Source organism: Callithrix jacchus, chromosome 22 (assembly GCF_049354715.1).
Source record: "Callithrix jacchus isolate 240 chromosome 22, calJac240_pri, whole genome shotgun sequence".
NCBI classification, from domain to species: domain Eukaryota; kingdom Metazoa; phylum Chordata; class Mammalia; order Primates; family Cebidae; genus Callithrix; species Callithrix jacchus.
This window is the reverse complement of record NC_133523.1, coordinates 43,900,925-43,928,182: the sequence shown is the minus strand read 5'-3', so window position 1 is coordinate 43,928,182 and position 27,258 is coordinate 43,900,925. Positions and strand designations below refer to the sequence as shown.

Sequence of the window (27,258 nt, the reverse complement as noted above, 5' to 3'; positions counted from 1 at the left end):
GGTGGCACATGCCTATAATCCCAGATACTACTGGAGAGGATGAGAGAGAATTGCTTAAGCCTGGGAGACAGAGGTTGCAGTGAGTCGAGATGGCACTGGTACACTCCAGCCTGGGTGACAGAGCGAGACTTTGTCTCAAAAAAACATAAAAACACAACTGAGCCCTTGAAATGTGGCTGACGTGGACTGATGAACTGAATTTTCTGTTTTATTTACTTTACTTACTTTAAATTTAAAATGAGATACCCAATCACCAAAAAGCTTTTAAGCATGTTTCAAACAACCTGGGCATGTGAATCTAGTTTTTCTAAACTGTAGAAATTATGAAAGAGAAAACAGATCAAGTATTTCCAATGAGAATTTACCACCTGAATTGAGATGTGCTGTAGTGTAAAATACACGCCGGATTTTGAAGGGGAACCATGAAGGCAGCCTGCCCATGAATGAAACCAGGAGATGGAGAGAGGGGAAGTACTGATGACATTGCCTGAATGCCTGGATCCAGCCATGCGTGAAGCTGAGGACATCACTTGAACGCCTGGATCCAGCCATGCCTGAAACTGATGATATCACTTGGACGCCTGGATCCAGCCATGCCTGAAGCTAAGGAAATCGCTTGGACACCTTGATCCAGCCATGCCTGAATCCAAACATATGTGAATCTGACACATTCTAGGGTCTCCTGTTATCTGAATAAAAAATGTATTCTTTTTGTAAATTCACCTAGAACTGAGTTTTCTACAAATTCATGGCCCAAAGACATATGGTTTGGAGAAGCAAGGATGGGTGGGGGTAGACAGAGGGGTCTGGAGGGTGGCCTGCCGGGCACGCAGGGGGCCAGACCTGAATGTGCTGCTGCAGCCTCCTCTTCTCGGTTTGCAGCTGGCGGCTGCACTCCTCCTCCTCGCCCACGCGCGCCTCCAGCTCTGACACCACCAGCTCCAGCTCTTGCTTCCGGGCCGCCAGCCTCCCCCGCGTCTCCTCGGCCTCTGCACACAGTTCTGCCTCTGCTCGCAATTGCTCTGCCAGGCGGGTGCGCTCCTCTTCCAGCTGGAGAGTGAGTGGGAGGCTAGTGGTCACCAAGCAGTGCCCCCAGGGCGACCCACAATGGAGCAGCAAACTAAACAGCCCCAAACCCCGCCCAGCCTCAGTACACCTTAGTATGCTCCCATCCTCCAGACCGCCAGCCAGAAGCCCCGCCCCTCACACCTGGCTCCACCCATGGGACGCAGCCCCACCCCCAAGACACGCCCCCACGCTCTAGCCCCGCCCCCTCACCTCTGCCATGCGGCCCCGGAGCTCGCCAACTTCGCGAAGGCTCTGCTGCTGTAGCTCCTGCACTTTCTGCAGCTCCTGGGCCCGGGCCTGCAGCACCTCATCCTGCCGCGTCACCTGCAGCAGTGGCTTCACCTAGGTGGAGGTGAAATGCGGTGGAATGGCTGCCTTCCAAGGTGGGAGGCCATCTGACCCAGGGAATAAGACCTCATACTCTTAGTGGAGTCCGAGTTCATGGGTTCAAATCCTATCTCCTCCACCTGCTGTGTGTCCCCGCCTTGGCAACAGTCCCTGATCACAGGCCTAGAACAGTGACAGGTACAGGCGAGCACCACTAAATAAATATACTATTGATCTATCTAATCTATCTGGCTAAAGGATCCCTCCACACCCAAGAGACACTGGACTGCGGCCGCTGCTATATTCTGTGGAACAGTGTTTCCTTCCTTCTTTTTTTTTGATGGAGTCGCACTGTGTTGCCCAGGCTGGAGTGCTGCAGGGGTGTGAGTTTGCTCACTGCAACCCCTGCTTCCTGGATTCAAGTGATTTTTGTGCCTCAGTCCCCTGAGTAGCTGGGATGACATGTGTTTGCCACCATGCCTGGCTAATTTTTGCGTTTTCAGGAGACAGCATTTCGCTGTGTTGGCTGGGCTGGTCTCGAACTCCCAGCCTCAAGTAATTTGGCCACCTCGGCCTCCCAAAGCGTTGGGATATAGGCATGAGCCACCATGCCTGGCCAAGGGCCAGTGTTTCTTAAGCCTGTTAGCCCAAGGTCCTTAGTGAGAGATGTGCTTTGCATGGCGTGATTCAGGCTGCAGTGACACCTGTACATGCAGCACTAAAACAAAAGGTTTACAACACCTCATCCCCCTTGCTAAGTGAGACCCGCTCTGATCATTTATGTTCTATTCTTTTCTACTTCATTCTACGTAACTCTACTTGACTCTTTTTCACGCCACCCAATTTTTTTTAAATTTGTTTGAGATGGAATTTTGCTTGTCGCCCAGGCTGGAGTGCAGTGGCGCAATCTCGGCTCACCACAACCTTCACCTCCCCAGTTCAAGCAATTCTTCTGCCTCAGCCTTCCGAGTAGCTCGGATTGCAGGCACTTGCCACCATGCCCAGATAATTTTTGTTTGTTTGTTTGTTTTCTGAGACAGAGTCTCACTCTGTTGCCCAGGCTGGAATGCAGTGGTGCAATCTCAGCTGACTGCAACCTCCGCGTCCTGGGTTCAAGTGATTCTTCTGCCTCAGCTTCCCAAGTAGCTAGGATTACAGACACATGCCACCACGCCCAGCTAATTTTTGTATTTTTAGTAGGGACATGGTTTCGCCATGTTGGCCAGGCTGGTCTCAAACTCCTGACCTCAGGTGATCTGCCCACCTCGGCCTCCCAAAGTGCTGGGATTCCAGGCGTGAGCCACTGCGCCCGGCCTGCTCCACCCAATTCTGTATCCACTATCCTCTTCTGCTCCGACTCCTAGCATTTCACAGCTATCATTCAAATTTCTCAATTGATGCCAGTCAAATGCTACTTGACCTCCAACCCCAACACCTAAGGTAGGGAAACTTTCTTCAAGGGCCAGCCAGGAAGTATTTGAGACTTTACAGGCCACCCTTACTCTGGTTTTTAATTATTATTATTTTTTTTGAGACAGAGTCTCGCTCTGTCGCACAGGCTGGAGTGCAGTGGTATGATCTCGGCTCACCACAACCTTCGTCTCCCGGGTTCAAGTGATTCTCCTGCCTCACCCTCCCAAATAGCTGGGATTAGAGGCATGTGCCACCATGCCCAGCTAATTGCGTTTTTAGTAATGACAGGGTTTCATCATATTGGCCAGGCTGGGCTCTAATTCCTGACCTCAAGTGCTCTATCTGCCTCAGCCTCCTAAAGTGCTGGGATGACAGGTGTATGCCTTCATGCTCGGCCAGTCTTTGATTTTTTATTCTTATTTATTATTTTGAGACAGGATCTCACTCTTGTCACCCGAGCTGGAGTGCAGTGATGTAATCACGGCTTCCTGTAGCCTCAGACTCCTGGGCTCAAGCAATCCTTCCTCCCGAGTAGCTGGGACTACAGGTGTGCACCACTACACCCAGTTAATTACTTATTTTTTTGTAGAGATGAGCGTCTCACTTTGCTACCCAGGCTGCTCTCCAACTCTTGGGCTCAAGTGATGCTCCTGCCTCGGCCTCCCAAAGTGCTGGGATTACAGGTGTGAGCCGCCACCCTCCGTTTCTGGCTGTTTATGGACTCCACTCAGCTGCGGTAGCTCAGATGCAGCTGCAGACACCACGCTCTGCGGAAAGGGCTTTTGCAAAAACAGCCATCTGACCCACAGGCCACAGGGCAGCAACTCCCGTCCCAGGCTGTGAGCTCCACGGCGGCAGGACCTTGTCTCTTTATTCACCATTTATTCCCAGACCCTTTAAAAGTTCTGGGCACATAGTAGGCGCTCAGTTAACACTGGCCAAGAGAATGCGGGCTGATCTCTCAGACACGGCATTCAGAATTACATTACTGCCCCCAAACCTCCATCCTCCTCTGTCCTCTCCAATTTCGCATTGGGGGAACACCCAGTCCGCGAGCACCACCGCGCCTGGTGACCTGGCTTTGCGCCCTCTGCTTTGGGAAGGCATGAGATGCCAGCCTTGCTCATGTGATTGGTTCTCACTGGCTCCGGGATGGTCGCATGACTCCACCTGGGCCAATGAGCACGAAACCTGGGAATCTGGCTGGAGCTCTGTGATAGGAGAGACCAAGCAGGCCCAGGGGGTCAGGGGCAAGTCTCCATCTGCTGGTGGCCTGGGTGGGAAGCCTCTGTTGGCGATCACCACGGAGGAGAGCCACGTGAGAGATTCAGAACGCCGGATACTGACGTCACTGTTGGGACCCTTGTGCAGTAAAGGGTTAACTCAGCGCGCCTGGGCTGCCCAAACCCCGCACATTCCTAAGGGAGGTCTGGCCCTTGATGGGCTCCTGGGAGGTCACCTCTAAGTCCTTGGAATGTCCCTTACGATAAGACTGTGTTTACCTGGGGCCCAGTGGGATGTGTGGGGCCCCCTGGACCCAGGTGCAGACCTCATCGTCTTGTATCTTTGATCCATGTGGGTTCAAGTCCAATTTCTCTTGTTACTTGCTAACTAAAGAATCCCAGCTAGCAAAGGCTGGGCCGACTGGGCCCATCTTACTGATGCAGACAACTGAGGCCCACATGGAGGAAGTCACGTGTCGAGCAGACCAAGCCCCGAGGGCCCTGTCCTCTGCCTGCTGGGACCCCCTCCCCCGGCCGCCCTCACCTTGGTAAAGAGCCGCCACCACTGCCAGTGTCGCAGCTTGAGGTAGGCTGCGCAGTTCCGCTGCATCACCCTCAGGGCACTCTGCTGTTGCTGGCGCTTCTGGAAGGCCCTGGGTGGGGAGACGGGTGAGGGGCGGAGTGAGGGCTGGCTCCTCCAGGCGCCGTCCCTTTAGCAAGAGAGCCAAGCTCCTTTCTTTTCATTTCTTCTTTTTGAGACAGAGTCTTGCTCTGTCGCCCAGGCTAGAGTGCAGTGGCACGATCTCGGCTCACTGCAACCTCCGCCTCCCTGGTTCAAGCGAATCTCCTGCCTCAGCCTCCCAAGTAGCTGGGATGACAGGTGCGTGCCATAACAATCTTGGCTAATTTTTGTATTTTTAGTAGAGATGGGGTTTCGCCATGTTGGCCAGGCTGCTCTCGAATGCCTGATCTCAAGTGATCCACCTGCCTCGGCTTCCCAAAGTGCTGGGATTACAGGCTTGTGCCACTGTGCCGAGCCAAGCCAAGCTCCTTTCACTTTGCCATCATAAAAGCCTACTGTGTGCAGGTGCTGTTATTAGTTTTAGATCTCACTGTATTCTGGTTGCTCGCTCCCCTTCCCCCAACTCTCTCTTTGCTGTCCCACAGCCCCAGCCCCAGTTCAGGCCCCATCCTCCCTTGCCTGGACCCTCTGTCTAGCCTCCTTCTCCAGCCTCTCCTATCAGAGGGTCTTTTTACACCCAGAGCTGACCCACCTCTCCCTGCTCACAGCCCTCCATGGCTCCCTAGCTCCTCTGGACAAGGCCCCACTCCATGTGGTGTCTGCGTGCAGCATCCTTTCCTGCCACACTATTCTCTGAGCCAATTTTTTTTTTTTTTTGACACAGAGTCTCACTCTGCCACCCAGGCTGGAATGCAGTGGCACGAACTTGGCTCGCTGCAAACTCCGCCTCCTGGGTTAAGCCATTCCCCTGCCTCAGCCTCCTGAGTAGCTGCGATTAAGGCTAAGTTTTGTATCTTTAGTAGAGACAGGATTTCACCATGTTGACCAGGCTGGTCTCGAACTCCTGACCTCAAGTGATCCACCTGCCTCGGCTTCCCAATGTGCTGTGATTACAGGTGTGAACCACCACGCCCGGCCTCTCTGGGCCATTTCTAAGGAGGAAGGAGACTCTCCCGCAAACCCCCTCATTCCCAAAGTGTGCCAGGCTCTTGCACTGTTGTGCCTTTGCACACCCTTGCTCCTGCCCTCAGCACCTTTCCCGCTTTCCTTCCTCCACTCGGTTGTCCGGTGTGGCCTGGGGAGCTGTGGTCTGCAGCAGGGCCTCCTGGCTGCACCGCTCTGGCCCCCATCAAAGCAGGTCTCGGCTGGGCGCGGTGGCTCACGCCTGTCATCCCAGCACTTTGGGAGGCCAAGGCGGGTGGATCACCCAAAGTTAGGAGTTCAAGACCAGCCTGACCCAACATGGTGAAACCCCGTCTCTGCTAAAAATACAAAAAGTAGCTGGGCGTGGTGGCGCGTGCCTGTAATCCCAGGTATCCGGGAGGCTGAGGCAGGAGAATGGCTTGAACCTGGGAGGCAGAGGTTGCAGTGAGCTGAGATTGCACCACTGAACTCTAGCCTGAGCAACAGAACAAGACTCTGTCTCAAAAAAAAAAAAAAGAAAGAAAAGAAAGCAGGAGAGCAGACAGCTTGACCTGGATTGCCCTGGGCTGTCTCTGGAAATCCTGCACCCTGGGAAACCCAGTCCCAGGCCCGCTAGGATAGCTGATCACCCGATGGCTGAGTCCAGCCTCTGTGTTGCAGTCTTACTCTCTACAGGGCCTGCCCAACCGAGAAGCCTGGGCACCCGGCAGCTCCACCTGCCTGCTATCAGCCCTGCACCCATCCCAGAGGCCCTGATGCCTGGAGCTGTGTGGTCACCCTTCCCTGACCCAGCCTCGGCCAAAGGGACCCCGGGAGAAGCGTGGCCCCCACCCCACCTGCGAGCCAGGTAGCCCCGGGCAGCTGCCTGGAAGGACACGATGATGTCGGTGACCTTCAGGTCTCGCTCCTCTTCCAGCTGGGCCAGGACCCCAGCCCGGAAGAAGATCTTGCTCTGTCCCACACGATAGAGGTTGGGGTCCAGTTCCAGTGCCTGGATCTGTGAGGGGTGGGAGAGGGGTGATGATGGAGAGGAGATTAATGGGGGAGGGGGTTGATGGGGAAGGGGGAATGATGGGAAAGGGGGTGATGTGGAGGGGGTGATGGGGAGTAATGGGGAAGGGGAGTGATGGGGAGAGAGTGATGGGGGAGGGGAGTGATGGGGAGGGCAGGTGGGGGAGGGGGTGATGGGGGATGATGGGTAAGCGGGGGTTATAGGGAGAGGTAATGAGGAGGGGCAATGAAGGGGAGATCCCAGCCCCACTCCCCCACCACCTGGGCCCTGCACACACACACCAGGCTCTGCCCACCCACCATCTTTTCGCAGGCCTGCTTCCCATCCATGAAGCCCTTGGGGATGGCGTTGGGCGTCAGGATCTCGTACCTGCAGGGAGGGTGGGAGGAGAGAGTTACGGGAAACTCCCACCTAGTGCCTGCTGCGGTCCAGGCTCTGGGCTCAGAGTGACACACAGCAGCAACAGCGGTGACAATGACAAGAACAGTCACAAAACTCACATCTGAGCATTCATGCCACCAACGAGGACAGCAACGTCGCAGATGATTCACTGCTTCGGTGTTTTGTTTTGTTTTGAGTGGCATGACTCTGGCTCACCGCAACCTCCGCCTCCCGGGTTCAAGCGACTCTCCTGCCTCAGCCTCCCGAGGAGCTGGGATCACAGGAGTGTGCACCACGCCCGGCTAATGTTTGTATTTTCAGTAGAGACAGGTTTCACCATGTTGGTCAGGCTGGTCTCAAACTCCTGACCTGAAGTGATCCACCTGCCTCGGCCTCCCAAAGTGCTGGGATTACAGGCATGAGCCACTGTGCCTGGCCAGTACTTTGGATGTGTTGGCTTTAGTAAAATACCTTGTAAAATTAATTTCACCTTTTTTCACTTTTAAAAGTGTAGCTATTAGAACGTTTCCGATCGTGTACGAGGCTTCCCTTCTACTTCTAAGGGACAGTGCCGCTCTACACAGCGTGTGCGAAGCCCAGTTTTTAATATTTGCTGTATTACTTGCTCATTAGGCCCTGGTATTTTCTGTTCTGTCCTATTCTACTCCTTTTTTTTTTTTTTTTTTTTTGAGATGGAGTCTCACTCTGTCACCCAGGCTGGAGTGCCATGACTCAATCTTGGCTCACTGCAACCTCTGCCTCCCGAGTTCAAGTGATTCTTCTGCTTCAGCCTCCCAAGTAGCTGGGATTACAGAAGCTGACCATCACACCTGGCTAATTTTTTATATTTTTAGTAAAGACGAGGGTTCACCATGTTGACCAGGCTGGTCTCGAACTCGTGACCTCAGGTGATCCACCCGCCTCGGCCTCCCAAAGTGCTGGGATTACAGGTGTGAGCCACCACGCCTGGACTTCTGCTTCATGTTTAAAGACGTGCAGATGTGCGACACCATGCAGACATTTCACATTCACAGTCTGGGGACCACTGCCCTAAATGGCAGCAGCAATGCACCCCAGATGCCCATAGAGCTCTGTGTGCTTTCTCTCAGAAATGCATCAAATGGGGTATTGTTCTCCCATACCACAGACGAGTAAACTGAGGTTCAGCAAAGTGAGTAATCTGTCTCAACCTCCCCGGCTCAGAAGGAACAAGAGAGGTTGGAGACCTGAATGCAGGTGTGTGTTGGCTTCCAAACCCGCTTCCCACCCAGCACCCCCGCTCTGGCTCACCGCTGCCGGAACTCCTGGAAGAGGATGCGGTTGGGGAAGCCCTGGCGACAGATGCGGATGCCCTCCAGGACGCCGTTGCAGCGAAGCTGGTCCAGCACCAGCCGCGGCTCCAGCTTCCCGGCCTGTGGGGAGCGGATGGACACGCGGGGGTCAGCGGCAGCCACACGGGGGCGCCAAACGGCCAAGCTTGGCAATTTCCTATGTTTCTACCTGCAATTTACGGAGCACCTACTGGGTACCAGGCACTGTTCTGGGCCCTGGGAAGACAGCAATGCTCAACCCAGGGGGAAACGCCTGCCCTGGGGAACCAGGAGTCCAGTGGGAGAAACTGACAGTGCCGTAGGGGCAGCAGTCTCTAGTGAAGAACTACTCAGTGCTACGGAGAAAAGACCCGCAGGGAGGGAGGTGGGAGGGATTTGCCACTGGAGAGCCGCCACAAGGCCTGGGAAGCCATGTGTCCAAGGCTGCTAAGTCATCTCTCTTTTTTTTTTCTTTTTTCCTTTATTTTTTGAGACAGAGTCTCACTCTGTCGCCCACACTAGAGTGCAGTGGCACAATTCAGCTTACGGCAACCTCCACCTCCCAGGTTCAAGCGATTCTCCTGCATCGGCCTCCTGAGTAGCTGGGATTACAGGCGCCTGCCACCACGCCCGGCTAACTTTTGTATTTTACGTAAAGACGCGGTTTCGCCATGTTGGCAAAACTGGTCTCAAGCTCCTGACCTCAGGAGTTTGAGGCCTGCCTCAGCCTCCCAAAGTGCTGGATTACAGGCGTGAGCCACCGCACCTGGCCCATTTTTAGGCTCAGGTGATCCTCCCACCTCAGCTCCCATTTCACTTGGAATTCAGGCACACACGACCACGCCCAACTAATTTTTTTGTATTTGAGTTTTGGACATGGGGTTTCACCATTGCCCAGGCTGGTCTTGAACTCCTGGGCTTGAGCAGTCCTCCCACCTCAGCCTCTCAAAGTCCTGGGATTACAGGCATGAGCCACTGTGCCAGATCGCCTGTTCCCTTTCCGTTTCCCTCTTTCCCTCCCTCCCTCCCTCTTTCTCTCTCTCCCTTTCTATCTTTCTTTCTCTTATTTTTGACGGAGTTTCCCTCTTTGTTGCCTAGGCTGGAGTGCAGTAGCACAATCTCGGCTCACTGCAACCTCCACCTCCCGAGTTCAAGCGATTCTCCTGTCTCAGCCTCCCAAGTAGCTGGGGTTACAGGCGCACGCCACCACATGCGGCCAATTTTTGTATTTTTAGTAGAGATGGGGTTTCATCGTGTTGGCCAGGCTGGTCTCAAACTCCTGACTTCAGGTGATCCACCCACCTTGGCATCCCAAAGTGCTGGGATTACAGGCGTGAGACACTGTGCCCGGCCTTTCTTTTCAACAGTAATACCTAAATGGCAAAAATCTAAACAGTACAAAAATTCAAATGGCACACGCTGTCATTAAATATGCCAGCAGGAAAGGAAAACGCCTGTCAGTGAACCCGACAGGACTGACTGTAAGGTGCACATCTGATTTGAGGACTCTCTCTGACTGTCTGCGTGGCTTTGAGCAGATGGGCTTCAGAGACGCTAGAGGAGGGAACACATGCCTCAGATTTGATGAAACACGGGATCTCAGGCTGGGTGTGCCGGCTAACACCTGTAATCCCAGCACTTTCGAAAGACAAGGAGGGTGGATATCTTGAGCTCAGGAGTTCGAGGGCAGCTTGGGCAACATGGTGAACATGGTGTCGTTTTCCATTTGCATCAGCCCTTCTCTGTAGGGCCCATTCTCTGATTTTCTCAACATGAAAATCTGGCCACTGAGGCTGACCATGGTCTTGTCACACCCGTGCCACAGCCCCAGCCCTGATGGCCTTCTTCTATCCCTTGCACCTCGAATGCTCCAACCTCCCACTGGGCCTTTGTACAAACTTCTCTGCCTGGAATATGACTTATCCTTCAGGACTCAGTCATCACCTCCTCCAGGGAGCCTTCCCGGACTTCACTGACCAGATCAAGCCCTATGTGACACTTTCCACCCCTACAGATTCAACTGGACATTCATTTTGGGTGGTCAAATGAGTGTGTGACCCCTCATCAGACTATGAGCTCCCTGAGAACAGGAGTTGGCTATGCGTTTCTCTCCAATCTCCTCATTTCCAGCTCCGTTGGTGCTGAATACATTTAAGTCATATGAATGGGTGAATTTTTCCAACAGGGCCCTGAGCCTGGGAACAGAGCAATTTGCTCAAAGCCACGCAGACAGTCAGAGAGGGTCCTCAAATCAGATGTGGCTCCAGCAAAGTCCAGCAGCCAAGCTTTAACCCATGGCCACAGCCACCCCTCTGTCCCCAGGCTGAGTCACAGCCACCCCTCCATCCCCAGGCTGAGTCACTCACCCTCTTCTCGTGGTTGGGCACAATGCAGCGGACAAAACTGGGATTGGTGTTGCTGAGTGTGGCCATAAGGCGGCTCAAGGACTCCTTGTAGAGCTGTCCCACTGTCCGGAACATACCCCGACGGGGGCGGCCACCTGGGGGACCATCGCCCAGGCTGCTCACCTGTTCCAGCCCCACGATGCCCTCCACTGTCAGATGGAGATACAGAGAGAGAGAGAGAAGGAGGTCAGGGGTCAGTTTTAGGGACCTGGGCCGAAGGTCAAGGGTCCTATCATTGATCAGAACTGCACTTTACATATGAAGGACCTCACACAGCCTGTATGGTAGACATTATCCGTTCCGTTGGATAGATGGACATACTTAGGCTCTATAGGGTAGGAGAATGTGCTTAAGGTCACACAGCTGAGAAACTGAAGACCCAAGATTAGAACTCAGTCAGTAAGACTCCTCTCAAACCCTGGTCTTTGGCTCCTCTTTTCAGGGACATGATCTTTGTTTTCCTTAACAATAAATGATGACAGTAATAGCAAATGCTTATCTAGCATAGATATTCTGCCAGGTATTGCTCAAAGCAATTTACATCAATGGTTTTATAAGCCTGTAAAAATCATTCCCATTTTATAGATTTGGAAACCGAGGCACACAGGGAGAAAGCAGTGATAACCACTGCAGCTGCATTCTAGGAATCTGAAACGCATGAAAAGACGTAATAAATTCTTGCATGACGTGCAACATTTGAAACAGGGCAGACTCTCTGTGTTAACCATTTTTCCAGAAGGGCCTGATTTCATAGAGACTCTATTTTCTTGACTGGGCATGGTGGCTCCCAGCACTTTGGGCGGCCAAGGTGGGTGGATCACCTGAGGTCAGGAGTTTGAGACCAGCCCGCACAACATGGTGATATCCCGTCTCTACTAAAAATACAAAAAATTAACCAGGTGTGGTGGCAAGTGCCGGTAGTCCCAACTACTTGGGAGGCTGAGGCAGGAGAATCACTTGAACCTGGGAGGCGAATTGCGCCACTGCACTCCAGCCTGGGCTACAGAGGAAGACTCTGTCTCAAAAAAAAAAAAAAAAAAGAGAGAGAGAGAGAGATTCTATTTTCTATATTGCCACTTAGTGGTGCGACTTCGGGGAGTGAAAAATATCCACTCCTTCCATCCGTACTGTCTCAAATTCTGTTCTGTTTTCTGAGACACGGTCTTACTGTCGCCCAGGCTGGAGTACAGTGTTCAGTGCAGCCTCAACCTCCTCGGTTCAGGTGATCTTCCTACCTCAGCCTCCCAAGTAGTTGGGACTACAGGCGCACACCACCATGCCCACTAATTTTTAAATTTATTTTGTAGAGATGGGATCTTCTTGTGTTGCTCAGGCTGGTCTCAAACTCTTGGCCTCAAGCGATCCTCTCACCTCGGCCTCCCAAAGCGCTGGGATTATTGGGGCGACCCAATGCACCTGGCCCCAAATTCTATGGACTGAATCATGCCAGGTTCGTCAGGAACCCACAGCTAGGGCAGAATCTGATGTCCATCAAAACTCATCCCACTCAAGGGCCATCAGCCATCAACTAGATGATCTGTGCTTGGGACAGGGTGAGGGGCATGGCAGGGACTTAAATGTGATCTCTTCTTCCCCAGGTTCAACTGTCCCCCTACCCCATACTCCCTGTCATTTTCAAAATGACAATTATCACTTATGAAGTCCTCATAGAACAGATAAGAGCTAAAGTTCTGGAATCTGGTGTCCTGGGTTCAAATCCCAGCTCTGCCACTTACTGGCTGGGTGACCTAAGCAAGTGACTTAACCTCCCTGTGCTTTGGTTTCCGTATTGGCATGATGGGGTCATAGTGTTAGCACCTGCCTCATGATGTGCCTCATTAGTAATATTACCCCATTATACAAATGAGGTGTCCATAAATCTAAAGGGGCTTCACATGGCAAACGGCACATCCTAAGTGCTCAAGAAACACCAGCTGGTGCCATCGCACTTGTTTGTATTTTAACATGCAGTTTAGTTAGAAGAAAGGGTTCTGCTGCGACAGTCTGGAAACTTCTGAGGGAGCCAACAAGGAGGGAGAAGAACAGTGAGAGACCTCCACAGTGAGAGGAGAGGGGACGGATGTTCAAAACCAGGTCCCCAGCCCAACAGGTCCACCCTCCTGCTCCAGCGAGCCTCACCATCAACGCGCGGAGACACCCACCCCCTGGCGGAGAAACAGCAGAGCTGCACTTCCCTGCAGATCCTGGGGGCGACGGTGGGAAGGAGCCCAGGAAAGAGAACTGCTGGAGGCCCCCGTGTTCTGGGGAGTGAGGACAGGTGTGTGGGTGGATGGAGGGGAGATGGCAGAGAGATGGAGGGGAGAGATGCATGGAAAGATGGGAAGGAGAGGAGGCGGCAGGAAGAAAAAGAGGAGAGGGTTATTAGTGAACAGCACAGAGCAAAGCAAGAGGGAAGACCTGAGTGTTGGCCACAAACTTCCAAACTCCTGTTCATCTCTGTATCCACACACTGTTGGCCAAAAGGACGAGTATCCTCTGTAAGAATTCAGTGCAAGGAATAAAAAATCTCTCCCTCTACAGGTTGTTTCTGTTTTAATAGGTAGCCCTTTTTGCTCTGGCTGCCAGGAAGCTCAAGAACAAACTTGATGCTCCCAGGCCATTTGTTGTTTTTATCTCTCAGAGGAGAGCTAATCTCATTTACCTCTTTCCCTGGGCTGTCAGCATACGGGCATCCAACTCTGGGTAGAGGGAGCTATGGTAGAGACGGGGCAAAAATGCCCCCGATTCCCCACACTCCCCTGGATTCACAGCCTTTGCCTGTGACCTGCAGCTCCTTGAATCTGGGAAGACCCCGTGACTAGCTTTGCTTCGGAGGATTATGGAGGAAGCGACATAATGGCAGCTTCAAATCTAGGATTCAGGAGGTTTTGCAGCTTCCACGTTTCCTTTTGGAACCTCTAAGAGTCAGGCACAGAGTGGGACAAATGAGGGCTCACTATGGATAGTCATGTGTTTATAAAGATGGCATAAGTTTTTTTTTTTTGAGGTGGAATTTCACTCGTTACCCGGGCTGGAGTGCAATGGTGCGATCTCGGCTCACCGCAACCTCTGCCTCCTGCGTTCAAGCAGTTCTTCTGCCTCAGCCTCCCGAGTAGCTGGGATTACAGGCACCCACCACGCCTGGTTAATTTTCATATTTTTGGGAGAGATGGGGTTTCACCATGTTGGTCAGGCCGGTCTCAAACTCCTGACCTCAGGTGATCCGCCCGCCTTGGCCTCCCAAAGTGCAGGGATTACAGGCGTGAGCCACCGCGCCCAGCGACGGCACAAGTTTTTTAAAAGGGCAGCAGATTTTCAGCCTGGAGATGATTCTCATGGCATAATCTGGTTCTGTTCCTGAACACTGAACCCTGCTTTCCAATCCCTCTTGTGTAAATAGCATGTAAGACACAAAAAATCGAATCTATCTTTGTGGCATCAGCTCACGAGACCAAGGCCCTCCATGCTCCTTTGCTCTGTGGGCTTGTCTTGGGAACCACTCATCTTGCTCATTTTGTTTTCTTGCCAAACTGCATGGGCTGGCATTTCTACAGCTACCTTGTCACATCAATAAAAGATTCAGGCAAACTGACAAATGCCAGAAACGTGGGATCTGGAAAAAACCAAGATGCTAGTTCTGCCAGCTTCTAAAACTGTTTCTCAAACCTCCTCCAAGGATGGGGGCAGTGGTGGCAGAAAAAGCCTGGAAGAGGCCAGAGACCTACCACAGAGTGTTTGGCATCTCTGCCTATGCCCCCGAGAAGTGTCAATCTAAAAAGACAGTCAAACTCATGGGGCCTTTTAGGGGACAGGAAAGTCCTCCAAAACTGTATCTCAGTCTGTTTTCCTTTCCTCTTCCCGGGGGCTTGAAGGGAACTTTGTAAGAAAACAAAGAAAGCAAAGCCTAAAACTTGGCTAACCTGCAAAACATCACCGTCTCCGTTCTCTCGTTGTTATAAGTTATTTTTCAGTAGCATCTTAATTTTTTTGTGATGAAGTCTTGCTTTGTTACCCAGACTGGAGTGCAATGACACAATCTCGGCTCACTGTAACCTCCACCTCCCAGGTTCAAGCGATTCTCCTGCCTCAGCCTCCCGAGTAGCTGAGACTACAGGTATGTGCCACCACACCCAGCTAATATTTGTATTTTTAGTAAAGATGGGGTTTCACCAAGTTGGCCAGGCTAGTCTTGAACTCCTGACCTCAAATGATCTACCCACCTTGGCCTCCCAAAGTGCTGGGATTACAGGCATGAGCCATCATGCCTGGCTGAATCTCTTATTTTTTTTCCCCCCATCTGACATCCAGGAAGAATCTCTTATTTTTTTAGGGAACACAGGCCATCTACAAATAATAAGTTTGCCTCTTCCGTGTCCATATATATGTGTGTGTGTGTGTGTGTGTGTGTGTGTGTATTTTCTGGTCTGATTGCATAGGCTAGTATTGCTAAAAAACAAGGTTTAACAGCAGTGTTAGTGAGTATCTTTGTCTTGTTTCTGATGAAGGGGGAGTGTCTTATCCTTGAGAAGGATGCTGTCTTGTCAATCAAATCAGTCAGTCAATCAATTAATCTATGGATCCATCCATCACTGATTTGAAATATGATTTGTGACACTGGCTGTTCTGGGTATGAGCAGAAAACTCAGGTTCAGACCTCAGCCTCTGAAACAAAGGTGCTCACACCGTGGGTTGGGAGAACGGCTGCACAGGCCCCCAGGGCCGAGGCCGGGGAGACGGGTCCTCACCATCTTTCCAGATCTCCGCAGTCAGCCGGTCTGTGCTCTGGTGAAGCAGGGCTGCAACGTTGTCATTCAGAGGGTCCATGTTTTTCATCAGCCACTCATTGGCCTTGTAGTCAACCTGAATGAAGTCAGGAGGAGGGCGATGACGTGCAGGCTCAGACATTCTCTGGATTTCCTAAGGAGCCTTCCAGAAGCTCTGAGACTCCCAGCTCTGAAGCTCACCATGGACAAGAGAGCACTGGTGCCACCTTGTGTCCGTATTCTGAACTGTGCCCCTCTCTCCTTCCCCCTCGATGCCCCCTGCACCTCTGTGACCTTGCTGCCACCACTTGCTTCCTCTTCATTCCGCTCCAGCCACCAGGGCCTCCTCACTGTTCCTCAGACACACGAGCTTACTCCCACGTTGGGGTTTTACCCCTGTGGTTCCTGCCACCTGCGGTTCTGTCACTGTGGATTTCACACAACTGGCTCCTTCTAGGTACTCAGGGCTTTGCTTTGGGGCTACACAGAGTCATGATCTTCACCACTACAATTCTCTGCATATGTGTCCCCACCAGAAGGGGGCCCCTTGAGGGCAGGGCCCGGGTCTGACTCAGCAGAGGGCTGGGTGCAGGAGAAGTTCTGGAATATGTCTGGGGAAGAAACCAACGGCTACGCACAGAACACATGGAATCTCGGCTGGGTGTGGTGGCTCACGCCTGTAATCCCAGCACTTTGGAGGCTGAAGCGGGTGGATCACCTGAGGTCAGGAGTTCGAGACCAGCCTGACCAACATGGAGAATCCCCACCTCTACTAAAAATACAAAATTAGCCAGGCGTGGTGGGTGCCTGTAATCCCAGCTAGTTGGGAGGCTGAGGCAGGACAATAGCTTGAACCCAGGAGGCAGAGTTTGTGGTGAGCTGAGATGACGCCATTGCATTCCAGTCTGGGCAACAAGAGTGAAACTCCGGGCCGGGCGTGGTGGCTCACGCCTGTAATCCAATCACTTTGGAGGCCAAGGTGGGTGGATCACCTGAGGTCAGGAGTTCAAGACCAGCCTGACCAACATGGTGAAACCCCACCTTTTAAAAAAAAAAAAAAAAAAAAGAGTGAAACTCCATCTCAAAAAAAAAGAACGAGTGGACTCTCCTGCCTCCCAGCCATTGTGTATGTTGTTCCCTCTGCCTGGAGAGCCCTTCCCACCCTTCCTCCATCCTCTGGGGCTGCCTGGTCCACATCATCAAAACCAGTGATCAGCAAACTATGGCTCATGGGCAAAATCCAGGCTGCCACCTTGTTTTGCAAACACTTTTACTGGAATACAGTCGGGCGTGGTGGCTCACGCCTGTAATCCCAGCACTTTAGGGGGCCAAGGTGGGTAGATACCTGAGGTCAGGAGTTCGAGACCAGCCTGGCCAACATGGTGAAACCCCGTCTCTACTAAAAATACAAAATTAAAATTAGCTGGGTGTGGTGGTGGATGCCTGTAATCCCAGCTACTTGGGAGGCTGAGGCAGGAGAATTGCATGAACCCAGTAGGCAGAGGTTGCAGTGAGCCAAGCTCATGCCACTGCACTCCAGCCTGGGCAACAGAGGGAGACTCTGTCTCAAAAAAAAAAAAAAAAAAAAAAAGTTTTATTGGAATAGAACCTTCATTTATATCTCATAGCCTAACTCATGGGGGCCTTGTTGAGGCAGTAAAGCCCTCCAAAACTGTATGTCAGTCTGTTTTTCCTTTCTTCTTCCCTGGGGGCTTGAAGATACTTATGTATTATCTCTGGCTTTTTTTGTGTGACCATGACAGAATTGCATAGCTGTGGCAGAGACATCTGGCCCACAAATCTGAAACTATGTCTAAACCTTAACAGAAAATGTTTCCAGACTCTTTTTTTTTTGAGATGGAGTTTCGCTGTTGTTACCCAGACTGGAGTGCAATGGCGCGATCTCAGCTCACCACAACCTCCGCCTCCTGGGTTCAGGCAATTCTCCTGCCTCAGCCTCCTGAGTAGCTGGGATTACAGGCACGCGCCACCATGCCCAGCTAATTTTTTGTATTTTTAGTAGAGACGGGGTTTCACCATGTTGACCAGGATGGTCTCGATCTCTTGACCTTGTGATTTACCCGCCTCAGCCTCCCAAAGTGCTGGGATTACAGGCGTGAGCCACTGTGCCCGGCTGTTTGCTGACTCTTAACATGGATTTGAGATTGAGCATATTCTCTTCTGTGAAGCCTTCCCTGCTGCTTCTCTTCTGGGCTCTGATGCTACCCTTAGCGGCTTCCACTCAAACAACTATTGACCTTATATCCTCATGGTCTGTGCTTGCCACCCTCCCAGATAGGCATCTTTGTGAGGACAGAAACCACGTCTGATCTGTGTATCCAGCTTTGCTCAGCATGGAGCTGGGCACACAAATGGCCCCCACGCGTGTCTGCTGAATAAGTGAAAAAAATGCACACAGATCGCCTCTTGATGAACTCCTACTCATCCCTCAAAATCCACTGCAAATATCACCTCTTTGAGGAAGTTTTTGCTGACCCCATCGGACAGAGTCCTTGCTGCTCCCTGGGTCCTCCTGGCCCCTACTCTGTTTGTTTGGACCTCAGGAGGCCCCTGTTTTCCCTTTGCACCCTCCCCCCATCTGTAGCCAGTGGAGACCCCTTGATCCCCATTCCCACCCATATACCCCAAGGCTGGCCCCTGCCCCTACCTTGCCCGCATAGTGCAGAACGCTGAAGTCGGCCTGATCCCGCAGGTGCCTCGGCCGCTGGAACTTGGGGTGGCCGCCCTGCTCCTGGGCTACCTTCTCTACAAATGACTTATCTGTGGCCTTCGGGAACCAGCACTCCTCATCCAGCAGGGCCAGGAGTCCAGGGGGGTTGGCCTGGCCATCAACAGCAGGGGGAGAGTAAGTCAGATCCCCTAATATTGGACACTCAGTTGGCTGCTGATTTTTAGCTCTTATAAGTCACACTCAGACATAAAAACAAACATGAGAACAATAGTTACAGCGAGAGCCACATCATCAGCTGTTCATTCTAGAACAGTTTTCACGAGCTGTGCATCTAAACCGATATGGTTTGGCTGTGTCCCCACCCAAATCTCATCTTGAACAGTAGCTCCCATAATTCCCACGTGTTATAGGGGGGACCTGGTGGGAGGTAATTGAATCATGGGGGCAGTCCCCCCATACTGTTCTCATGGTAGTGAGTAAATCTCACGATCTCTGATGTTCTCATAAGGGGAAACACCTTTTGCTTGGTTCCCACTCTCTCTTGCCTGCCGCCATGTAAGATGTACCTTTCGCCTTCCACCATGATCATGAGGCCACCCCAGCCACATGGAACCGTGAGTCTGTTAAACCTCTTTTTCAAACGTGAGAACAACAGTTACAGCAAGAGCCCCGATTAACTGACTGATTCGAGCCAGGCCCTGTAGCAGGCGTGTTCTGGGTCCTCATCATCTAGGGTCACAAATGATCTAGGAAGCAGGCACTGTCACCTTCCCCACGGAATCCACGGGGCATCCTGAGGCCCAGCAGAGGAGGAGCTGGACCGTGGCCATGCAGATGCTGGGGGAGATGGATCTAAGCCCCGAGCGTGGGCTGGGAGGGGCCTGGGGCTCACCGGCCGCTCAATGAGGTCGATGCAGGGCTGCAGGTCAAGGCCAAAGTCGAGGAAGGTCCAGGGGATGCCCTCGCGCTGGTACTCCTCCTGCTCCAGCACGAACATGGTATGGTTGAAGAGCTGCTGCAGCTTCTCATTGGTGTAGTTGATGCAGAGCTGCTCGAAGGAGTTCAGCTGCGGGACACAGGACACGTGAGCTGGGAGGATGGAGGGGAACAGACACTCAGAGATGGGGACAGAGACACAGAGACAGGGGACAGAGACCCAAGACAGAGGGCAGAGACCCAGAGAGGGAGGGAGACAGAGACCCAGAGGGAGAGGGGGACAGAGACCCAGAGATAGAAGGACAGAGACCAGAGAGAGAGAGGGACAGAGACCCAGAGAGAGAGGGACAGAGACCCAGAGAGAGAGAGGGACAGAGACCCAGAGAGAGAGGGGGACAGAGACCCAGAGAGAGAGAGGGACAGAGACCCAGAGAGAGAGGGGGACAGAGACCCAGAGAGAGAGGGGGACAGAGACCCAGAGAGAGAGAGGGACAGAGACCCAGAGAGAGAGGGACAGAGACCCAGAGAGAGAGAGGGACAGAGACCCAGAGAGAGAGGGACGGAGACCCAGAGAGAGAGGGGGACAGAGACCCAGAGATAGAGGGACAGAGACCAGAGAAAGAGAGGGACAGAAACTCAGAGAGAGAGGGGGACAGAGACCCAGAGAGAGAGGGACAGAGACCCAGAGAGAGAGGGGGACAGAGACCCAGAGAGAGAGGGGGACAGAGACCCAGAGAGAGAGGGGGACAGAGACCCAGAGAGAGAGGGGGACAGAGACCCAGAGAGAGAGAGGGGGACAGAGACCCAGAGAGGGAGGGGGACAGAGACCCAGAGAGAGAGGGGGACAGAGACCCAGAGAGAGAGGGGGACAGAGACCCAGAGAGTAGGGGACAGAAACCAGAGAGCGGGGAGAGACCCAGAGCTTCAGCAAGGGCCAGGTCTGGTGTGAGGAAGTCCGCATCCCCCCTCCCAGCACAAGGGCGGACCTGGAAGATCTCAAAACCCGCGATGTCCAGGATGCCCAGGAAGGAGGCGCCTTGGCGGGGGCTGCGGTCCAAGGCCCGGTTGAGGCGCAGAACCAGCCAGCGGAAGAGGCGCTCGTAGGTGGCCTTGGCCAGGGCCTCCAGCGCGAAGTCAGCCTGCGGGGCAGGGCTCATGGTGAGGGCACAGCCTGCCCTGTTGGGGTGGACGGGGGAAGGACCCAGCTCGTCCCCCTTAAGTTCACCTCCCCAATGCTTGACTATAAATACCATCAAGAACAACCATGAACGACAGGCAGACATGACTGAAGTCCTACTGTGCGCCAGATTCTATGTGAAGGGCTTGGGTGTGTGAGCCCTGGAATCCTCCCCTCAAACCAGTTTCTACCCTCACAGTGGTTAAGAGCATGGACTCTGGAGCTGGACGACCTGGGTTTGAATCCTAGCTCTGCCACTTAGGGGCTGTGTGACCTCAGGCATGTGAATAAACCTCTCTGGGCCTCCATTTTCTCCTCTGCAAAATGGGAACTAGCAACAGTGCCCCAGCTGAGATTGAACCTGAGTCAGTGTGGGCTCCCAATCTCCTCATCTCCCCCACAGCGTCTGCGTCATCCAGGCACCTCACTGCCCAGCCTGGGGCCAGCAAAGGCCTCTGCCCAAAAGCCGGATTCCAAAACCCTCCCTGGCCTGTGTTCGCCCTCCCTGCTACCACCCTGGTGTGAGCCCCAACGAGGCCAGGACTCTGGCTGCAGCCTCCTTAGGTGTCCCTGCCTCTCCCTGCATCCCTGGGCCCAATTCTGCATGCAGCAGCCAAGGGGATCTTTCTACGAAAGACAAACTTAATCAAGTCACTCCCTAGCTTAAAACCTCACTGGCCTCCTATGTTCTTTGAATAAAACTCACCTCCTTACTGTGGCCCCTAAGGCCTTGCAAGATCTGTCCCTTACTGACATTTCTGACGGTGGATTCAACCATCCTCTCTCCCTTGCTCTTCAGCCTCACTGACCTGACCTCCTTCAATTTTTATTTTATTTTATTTTGAGACAGAGTCTTGCTCTGTCACCCAGGCTGGAGTACAGTGGCGCCAATTTAGCTCACTGCAATCTCTGCCTCCTAGGTTAGTAGGCAGTTAGTAGCCAGGATTACAGGCACATGTGCCACATACCCAGGTAATTTTTTGTATTTTAGTAGAGACAGCGTTTCACCATGTTGCCCAGGCTGGTCTTGAATTCCTGAGCTCAATCTGCCCACCTTGGCCTCCCAAAGTGCTGGGGGATTCCAGGTGTGAGCCAACGTAGCCAGCCTTCTTTTTTTTTTTCTTTTTTTGAGATAGCGCCTTACTCTGTCACCCAGGCTGGAGTGCAGTGGTGCCATCACAGCTCACTGCAGCCTCACACTCCTGGGCTCAGGCAATCCTCCCGCCCTGACCTCCCAGAGTGCTGGGATTCCCGGCCTGAGCCACACCACTCCTAGCCACGTCCTGTTTAACTTTTATTATTATCATTTCCTTACTATAACTTGAGGTCCCTGAGGGACGACTGCTTTTATTCTTGGCACCTAGACCAGGATGGGCAACAGAGTGGGCACTCGGCAAAAGTCTGTCAAGTGGTGGGAAATAACGGCGTCCACTGTCCAAAGACCCAGGGCGGGGGTGCCCGGCTCTTCCTGCGCCTGCCCGCTGCCAGCCTGCCTACCTGTTCCTTAGTCTGGGCTTTCTGCACGTAGTCTCGGCCAACTTTGATGCGAGGCGTGAGCAAGGCTCGGGAGAAATCCGTCACCCCCAGTCCCAAGAGGCGGCAGAGCTTCTGTGCAGCTGAGGGTGAGAGGCACCAAGATCCCATCAGCACTGGGAAGAGGCATTTGCTGCCCAGCAAGGGAGAGGGCACCGCTTCCCCCACTGTCGGGGGAGCAGAAGGCGGGCTCTGGCTTTCCCAGCGGAGGCATTACAAGTCCCAAAAGTGTGTACATTCTCTGCCCAACTGTTTTCTTTCCAGGCACCACACTGGCAAAATAACCCTGGATGTGGGCAAAGACTGCCCCACGAGGACGTTCATCGCAGTGTTGTTTACAATCAGAGAGAGCCCGGAAGCAACCTGAGTGTCCAGCAAGCGGGGATTGGTTGGACGGGCCCGGCTTCATCCAACAGGAAGACCGTTCTGAATGTTCTGTTTTGTTTTTTGGTTTTTTTTACAAACAGAGTTTTGCTCTTGTCGCCCAGGCTGGAGTGCAGTGGCGTGATCTCGGCTCACTGCAACCTCTGCCTCCCAGGTTCAAGCAATTCTCCTGCCTCAGTCTCCTGAGTAGCTGGGATTACAGGTGCCTGCCACAATTCCCAGTTAATTTTTGTATTTTTAGTAGGGAAGGAGTTTTGCCATGTTGGCCAGTCTGGTCTCGAACTCATGGCCTCAAGTGATCCACCCTCCTTGGCCTCCCAAAGTGCTAGGATTACAGGTGATTATGGGTTATTTTCTCTCTTCCTTTCTACTTTTCTCTCATGCCAGATTTTTCCCCCTTAAGCTTGCATTATTTTATAATAATAAAGAAATACAGCTGTTTCTATTTTGGTTTAAAGTAAGGAATACAGACTATAATTCTTTTCTTTCTTTCTTTGAGACGGAGTCTAGCTCTGTCACCAGGCTGGAGTGCAAGTGGCATGATCTCGGCTCACCGCAACCTCCACCTCCTGGGTTCAAGCAATTCTCCTGCCTCAGCCTCCTGATTAGCTGGGATTACAGGCAAGCGCCACCACACTAGCTAATTTTTGTATTTTTAGTAGAGACGGGGTTTCACCATGTTGGCCAGGCTAGTCTCGAACTCCTGACCTCAGGTGATCCACCTGCCTTGGCCTCCCAAAGTAATGGGATTACAGGCGTGAGCCACCTCGCCTGGCCAATTCTGTTCTTGAAAAGCAAAAAGAAGTGTATCTCTGCAGAGCGCAAAGGTCGGAGGAGCTATGCCAAGTGCTAACGGTGGCTCCCTCGGTGAGCGGGTCGGGGGGTGCTGGGAGGGTGGGGGGTGCTGGGGGTGGGTGCTGGGAGGGTGAAGGTTCTGGGAGGGTGGGGGGTATGGGGAGGGTGCAGGGGGGTAGGGGGTGCTGGGAGGGTGGGGGTTCTGGGAGGGTGGGGGCTATGGGGAGGGTGCAGGGGGGTAGGGGGTGCTGGGAGGGTGGGAGTGCTGGGGGTGGGTGCTGGGAGGGTGGGGGTTCTGGGAGGGTGGGGGGTATGGGGAGGGTGCAGGGGGGTAGGGGGTGCTGGGAGGGTGGGGGAGTGCTGGGAGGGTGGGGGGATGCTGGGAGGGTGGGGGAGGTGAGGGGAGGGTTGGGGGGTGCTGGGAGGGTGGGCTCCTGCCGCTCCCCTCTGTCATGCTGGTGTGGTTCACTTTCAGCAGAGCTCACACTTTTAGAATCAGGGAAAGAGTGGTTGATGTTATTTTAGCAGAGACTCAGCAGAGAGCAGGAAATCAGAGTGATCCTGGGTGGGAGACAGGTGTGGCTGCAAGGGGGACGCTCTCGACGTGGGACAAGGGTGCAGGAGGGCTGGGCGTCGCCTGGGTGTGGGCTGGGGGTCTCGGGTGGGCAGGCGGGGGCAGCACCTGTGTTGTCGGGCATGGTGGCCTGGTCGGTGTTCCGTTCTCTCTTCAGGACGACGTTGCCGAACTGGAGAACCGCTGAGACCATCCGCAGCATGGCTGGGGATGCAAGGACAGAGGTCACGTGAAAATGTTCTAAAGGTGATCATGATGACAGATGCACCACTCTGTGAATGTACAACATGCTATCGAGTCGCACAGTTTAAATAGGTGAATTGTGGGACATGTGGATTACATCTCAAACTGTTTGATTTATTTTTTATGCTGAACACAAACAAGGATCGTAAATCTCCTTAGACCTGGCATTTTATTTCATATCTTTTTTTTTTTTTTTTTTTTTTTGAGACAGAATGTCGCTCTGTCACCCAGGCTGGCGTGCAGTGGCGCAATCTCGGCTGACTGCAACCTCCACCTCCTGGGTTCAAGCAATTCTTCTGCCTCAGCCTCCCAAGTAGCTGGGACTACAGGCAGGCACCAGCATGCCTGGCTAATTTGTGTCTTCTTAGTAGAGACGGGGGTTTCATCATATTGGCCCGGCTGGTCTGAAACTCCTGAACTCGTGATCCACCCGCCTCAGCTTCCCAAAGTGCTGGGATTACAGGCCTGAGCCACTGTACCCAGCCATGAGCATTTCATTTCTGAGAATTGAACCTACAGGTCTGTTCCCACATGAGCACAGGAACCTACTTACAAGGACACTCCCAGAAGCTTTTTTCTTTCTTTTTGACCAAGGGTCTCACTTTGTCACCCAGGCTGGAGTGCAGTGTCGTGATCTCAGCTCACCACAACCTCCACCTCCTGGGTTCAGGCAATTCTCCTGCCTCAGCCTCCTGAGTAGCTGGGACTACAGGCACGCGCCACCATGCCCAGCTAATTTTTTGTATTTTTAGTAGAGACGGGGTTTCACTATGTTGACCAGGATGGTCTCGATCTCTTGACCTCGTCATCTGCCCACCTTGGCCTCCCAAAGTGCTGGGATTACAGGCGTGAGCCACCGTGCCTGGCACCCAGCTAATTTTTTCTGTTTTTTGTAGAGATGGGGTTTCATCATGTTGCCCAGGCTGGTCTCAAACTTCTGAGCTCAAGCGAGCTGTCTGCTTTGGCCTCTGAAAGTGCTGGGATCACAGGCTGAGCCACCACGCTGGCTTAGCATTTTTTTTTTTAATTGTTCCAATAGTAATGGAATGGAAACAACCTCAGGATCTGTTATTTAAACGACAAAGCCTTGTGCAGCTGCAAAAAGGACTGAGGTCCAGCTACACATCATGAAACAGAACTATGGCCGAAATGTACCCGTCAGGGGGACAGGGCAGTGGGGAGGGGTCCAGAGGAGCCTTCCATGGGAGTGATGAGCTGAGTAATTTGTTTGTTCTTGGCTTTTTTGAGATGGGGTCTCATTCTATCATCCAGCCTTGAGTACAGCAGTGCGATCATAGCTCACTGTAGCCTCCTACTCCTGGACATAAGCGATCCTCCCACCTCAGCCTCCCAAGTAGCTGAACTACAGGTATGCACCACTGTACCTCGTTAATTTTTTTAAAAATTTTTAGTAGAGACAGGGTCTCATCATATTGCCCAGGCTGGTCTCAAACTCCTGGCCTCAAGTGATTCTCCCACCTCGGCCTCCCATAGTGTTGGGATTACAGGAGTGAGCCAGTGATGAGCTGAGGTTTTTGGTTTTTTTTTTTTTCTGAGATGGAGTTTCGCTCTTGTTGCCCAGGCTGGAGTGCGGTGGTGAGATCTCAGCTCACCACAACCTCTGTCTTCTGGGTTCAAGTGATTCTCCTACCTTGGCCTCCAGAGTAGCTGGAATTACAGACATGCGTCATCACGCCTGGCTAATTTTGTATTTTTAGTAGAGATGGGGTTTCTCCATGTTGGTGAGGCTGGTCTCGAACTTCTGACCTCAAGTGATCCATCTGCCTCAGCCTCTCAAAGTGCCGGGATTACAGGTGTGAGCCACCGTGCCCGGCCGAGCTGAGTGTTTAACACTAGCATTGCCTGGCTCAGACTAAACTAGGCCAGAGTGCTGGGCCAGGCTCCGGGGGGTCCCAGTAGAAGCGTAGGGAGCTGGGGGGTGGCTGGAGCAACCGACAAACCAACATCCAGGAACTTTTTCTTCTTCTTTTTTGTTGAGACAGAGTTTCACTCTATTGCTCCGGCTGGAGTACAATGGCATGATCTTGACTCACCTCAACCCCTGCCTCCCCAGTAGCTGGAACTACAGTCATATGCCACCACACCTGGCTATTTTTTTAAATTTTTAGCAGAGACGGGGCTTCACCATTTTGGCCAGGCTGGTCTCGAACTCCTGATCTCAGATGATCTGCCCGCATCGGCCTCCTAAAGTGCTGGGATTACACGTATAAGCCATCCCGCCCGGACAGAACTTTTGAACCAATGGAGAAATTGATTCACAGTTTTTGTGAGTGCAGTGATGGTGACGGCTGAACAGCAGCCCTGGGGCTAGAGAATGCCTCCTCTTACAGGAAAATATATGTGTCTTTTCTTATGTTCCTAAAGTATTTCTAGAAGGAGACACAAGTAGCTTAACAGTGGGAAACTCGGGCCAGGGAAATGGGGGAGGCTTGGTTTTCTCAGTACGACCTTTAGCCATATTCAGCCTATGTCACTACATGCCCAGATTGCTGCAGAGTTTTTATTTCTGAATTACAAAAATCAGAGCTGCTGCCTGTGCCCGCCACGCAGGAGGGCAGCTTCCAGGAGGGTCATATGAGCTCATGGTGTCAAGAGGCCAGGCGGGACCTATGGGGACAGGCCGGGAGGCCCAGGTCCCGGCTGCAGCCACAATCTGAATGTGTGCCAGCTGCCCAGCTGTGGAGTCATGCAGGCTGTGGAATTATGCAACCACGGTTGGGAAATCCGGCGGGGTGGGGGTGGTGGGGGCCGAGACCCCGTGTCAAGAGGCCCCGAAAGGCGCGGCTTTTGCAGCCTGGGTAGACGCCAAGCTACGCTCCATTTCCAGCCCTTCCAATCCCGCCCTGGAACCAACTACAGCTCCTGGGGCCTCCCACAGCGCCAGAGACCAGAGGAGAATCAGACCCAGAGGCAGCCCCACTCGCCCCGGACACACCTAAAGGTCTTTCTTTGGAGGGCTTGGTTAAAAGAATCATAGTTCATCCAAACAATGAAACATTACGCAGCCTCTGAAAAGACTGAGGTCAGCTGGGCACGGCAGCTCACGCCTGGAATCCCAGCACTTTGGGAGGCCAAGGTGGGTGGATCACCTGAGGTCGGGAGTTTGAGACCAGCCTGATGAACATGGAGAAACCCCGTCTCTATTAAAAATACAAAATTGCCCAGGTATGGTGGCACACACCTGTAATCCCAGCTACTCGGGAGGCTGAGGCAGGAGAGTCACTTGAACCCGGGAGGTGGAGGCTGCAGTAAGCCGAGATGGCACCATTGCCCTCTAGCATGGGGAACCAGGGGGAATCGCCATTCCCCCACTGCAAAAAAAAAGACTGAGGTCC

At 52.9% G+C, this 27,258-nt stretch overlaps 1 protein-coding gene across 14 annotated transcripts in view; it reads right to left on the bottom strand.

Moving 5' to 3' along the window:
- Positions 1–27,258, bottom strand: part of MYH14 (myosin heavy chain 14) — a 101,047-nt gene that overhangs the window by 37,234 nt on the left and 36,555 nt on the right. For 7 of the 14 annotated variants that reach the window (XM_035286550.3, XM_035286551.3, XM_035286553.3 and 4 more), the window contains 14 exons: positions 23,768–23,863; positions 21,871–21,989; positions 20,183–20,335; positions 19,153–19,326; positions 18,237–18,410; positions 15,551–15,665; positions 12,968–13,066; positions 10,767–10,954; positions 8,381–8,502; positions 7,009–7,078; positions 6,534–6,694; positions 4,576–4,684; positions 1,279–1,410; positions 844–1,050 (listed from right to left, as the gene is read on the bottom strand). In XM_035286550.3, the coding sequence (XP_035142441.2) occupies positions 844–1,050; positions 1,279–1,410; positions 4,576–4,684; positions 6,534–6,694; positions 7,009–7,078; positions 8,381–8,502; positions 10,767–10,954; positions 12,968–13,066; positions 15,551–15,665; positions 18,237–18,410; positions 19,153–19,326; positions 20,183–20,335; positions 21,871–21,989; positions 23,768–23,863 (1,919 nt within the window). The remainder of the gene's footprint in view (positions 1–843; positions 1,051–1,278; positions 1,411–4,575; positions 4,685–6,533; positions 6,695–7,008; positions 7,079–8,380; positions 8,503–10,766; positions 10,955–12,967; positions 13,067–15,550; positions 15,666–18,236; positions 18,411–19,152; positions 19,327–20,182; positions 20,336–21,870; positions 21,990–23,767; positions 23,864–27,258) is intronic. The other 7 variants (XM_035286552.3, XM_035286556.3, XM_035286557.3 and 4 more) reach the window with 1 other exon arrangement.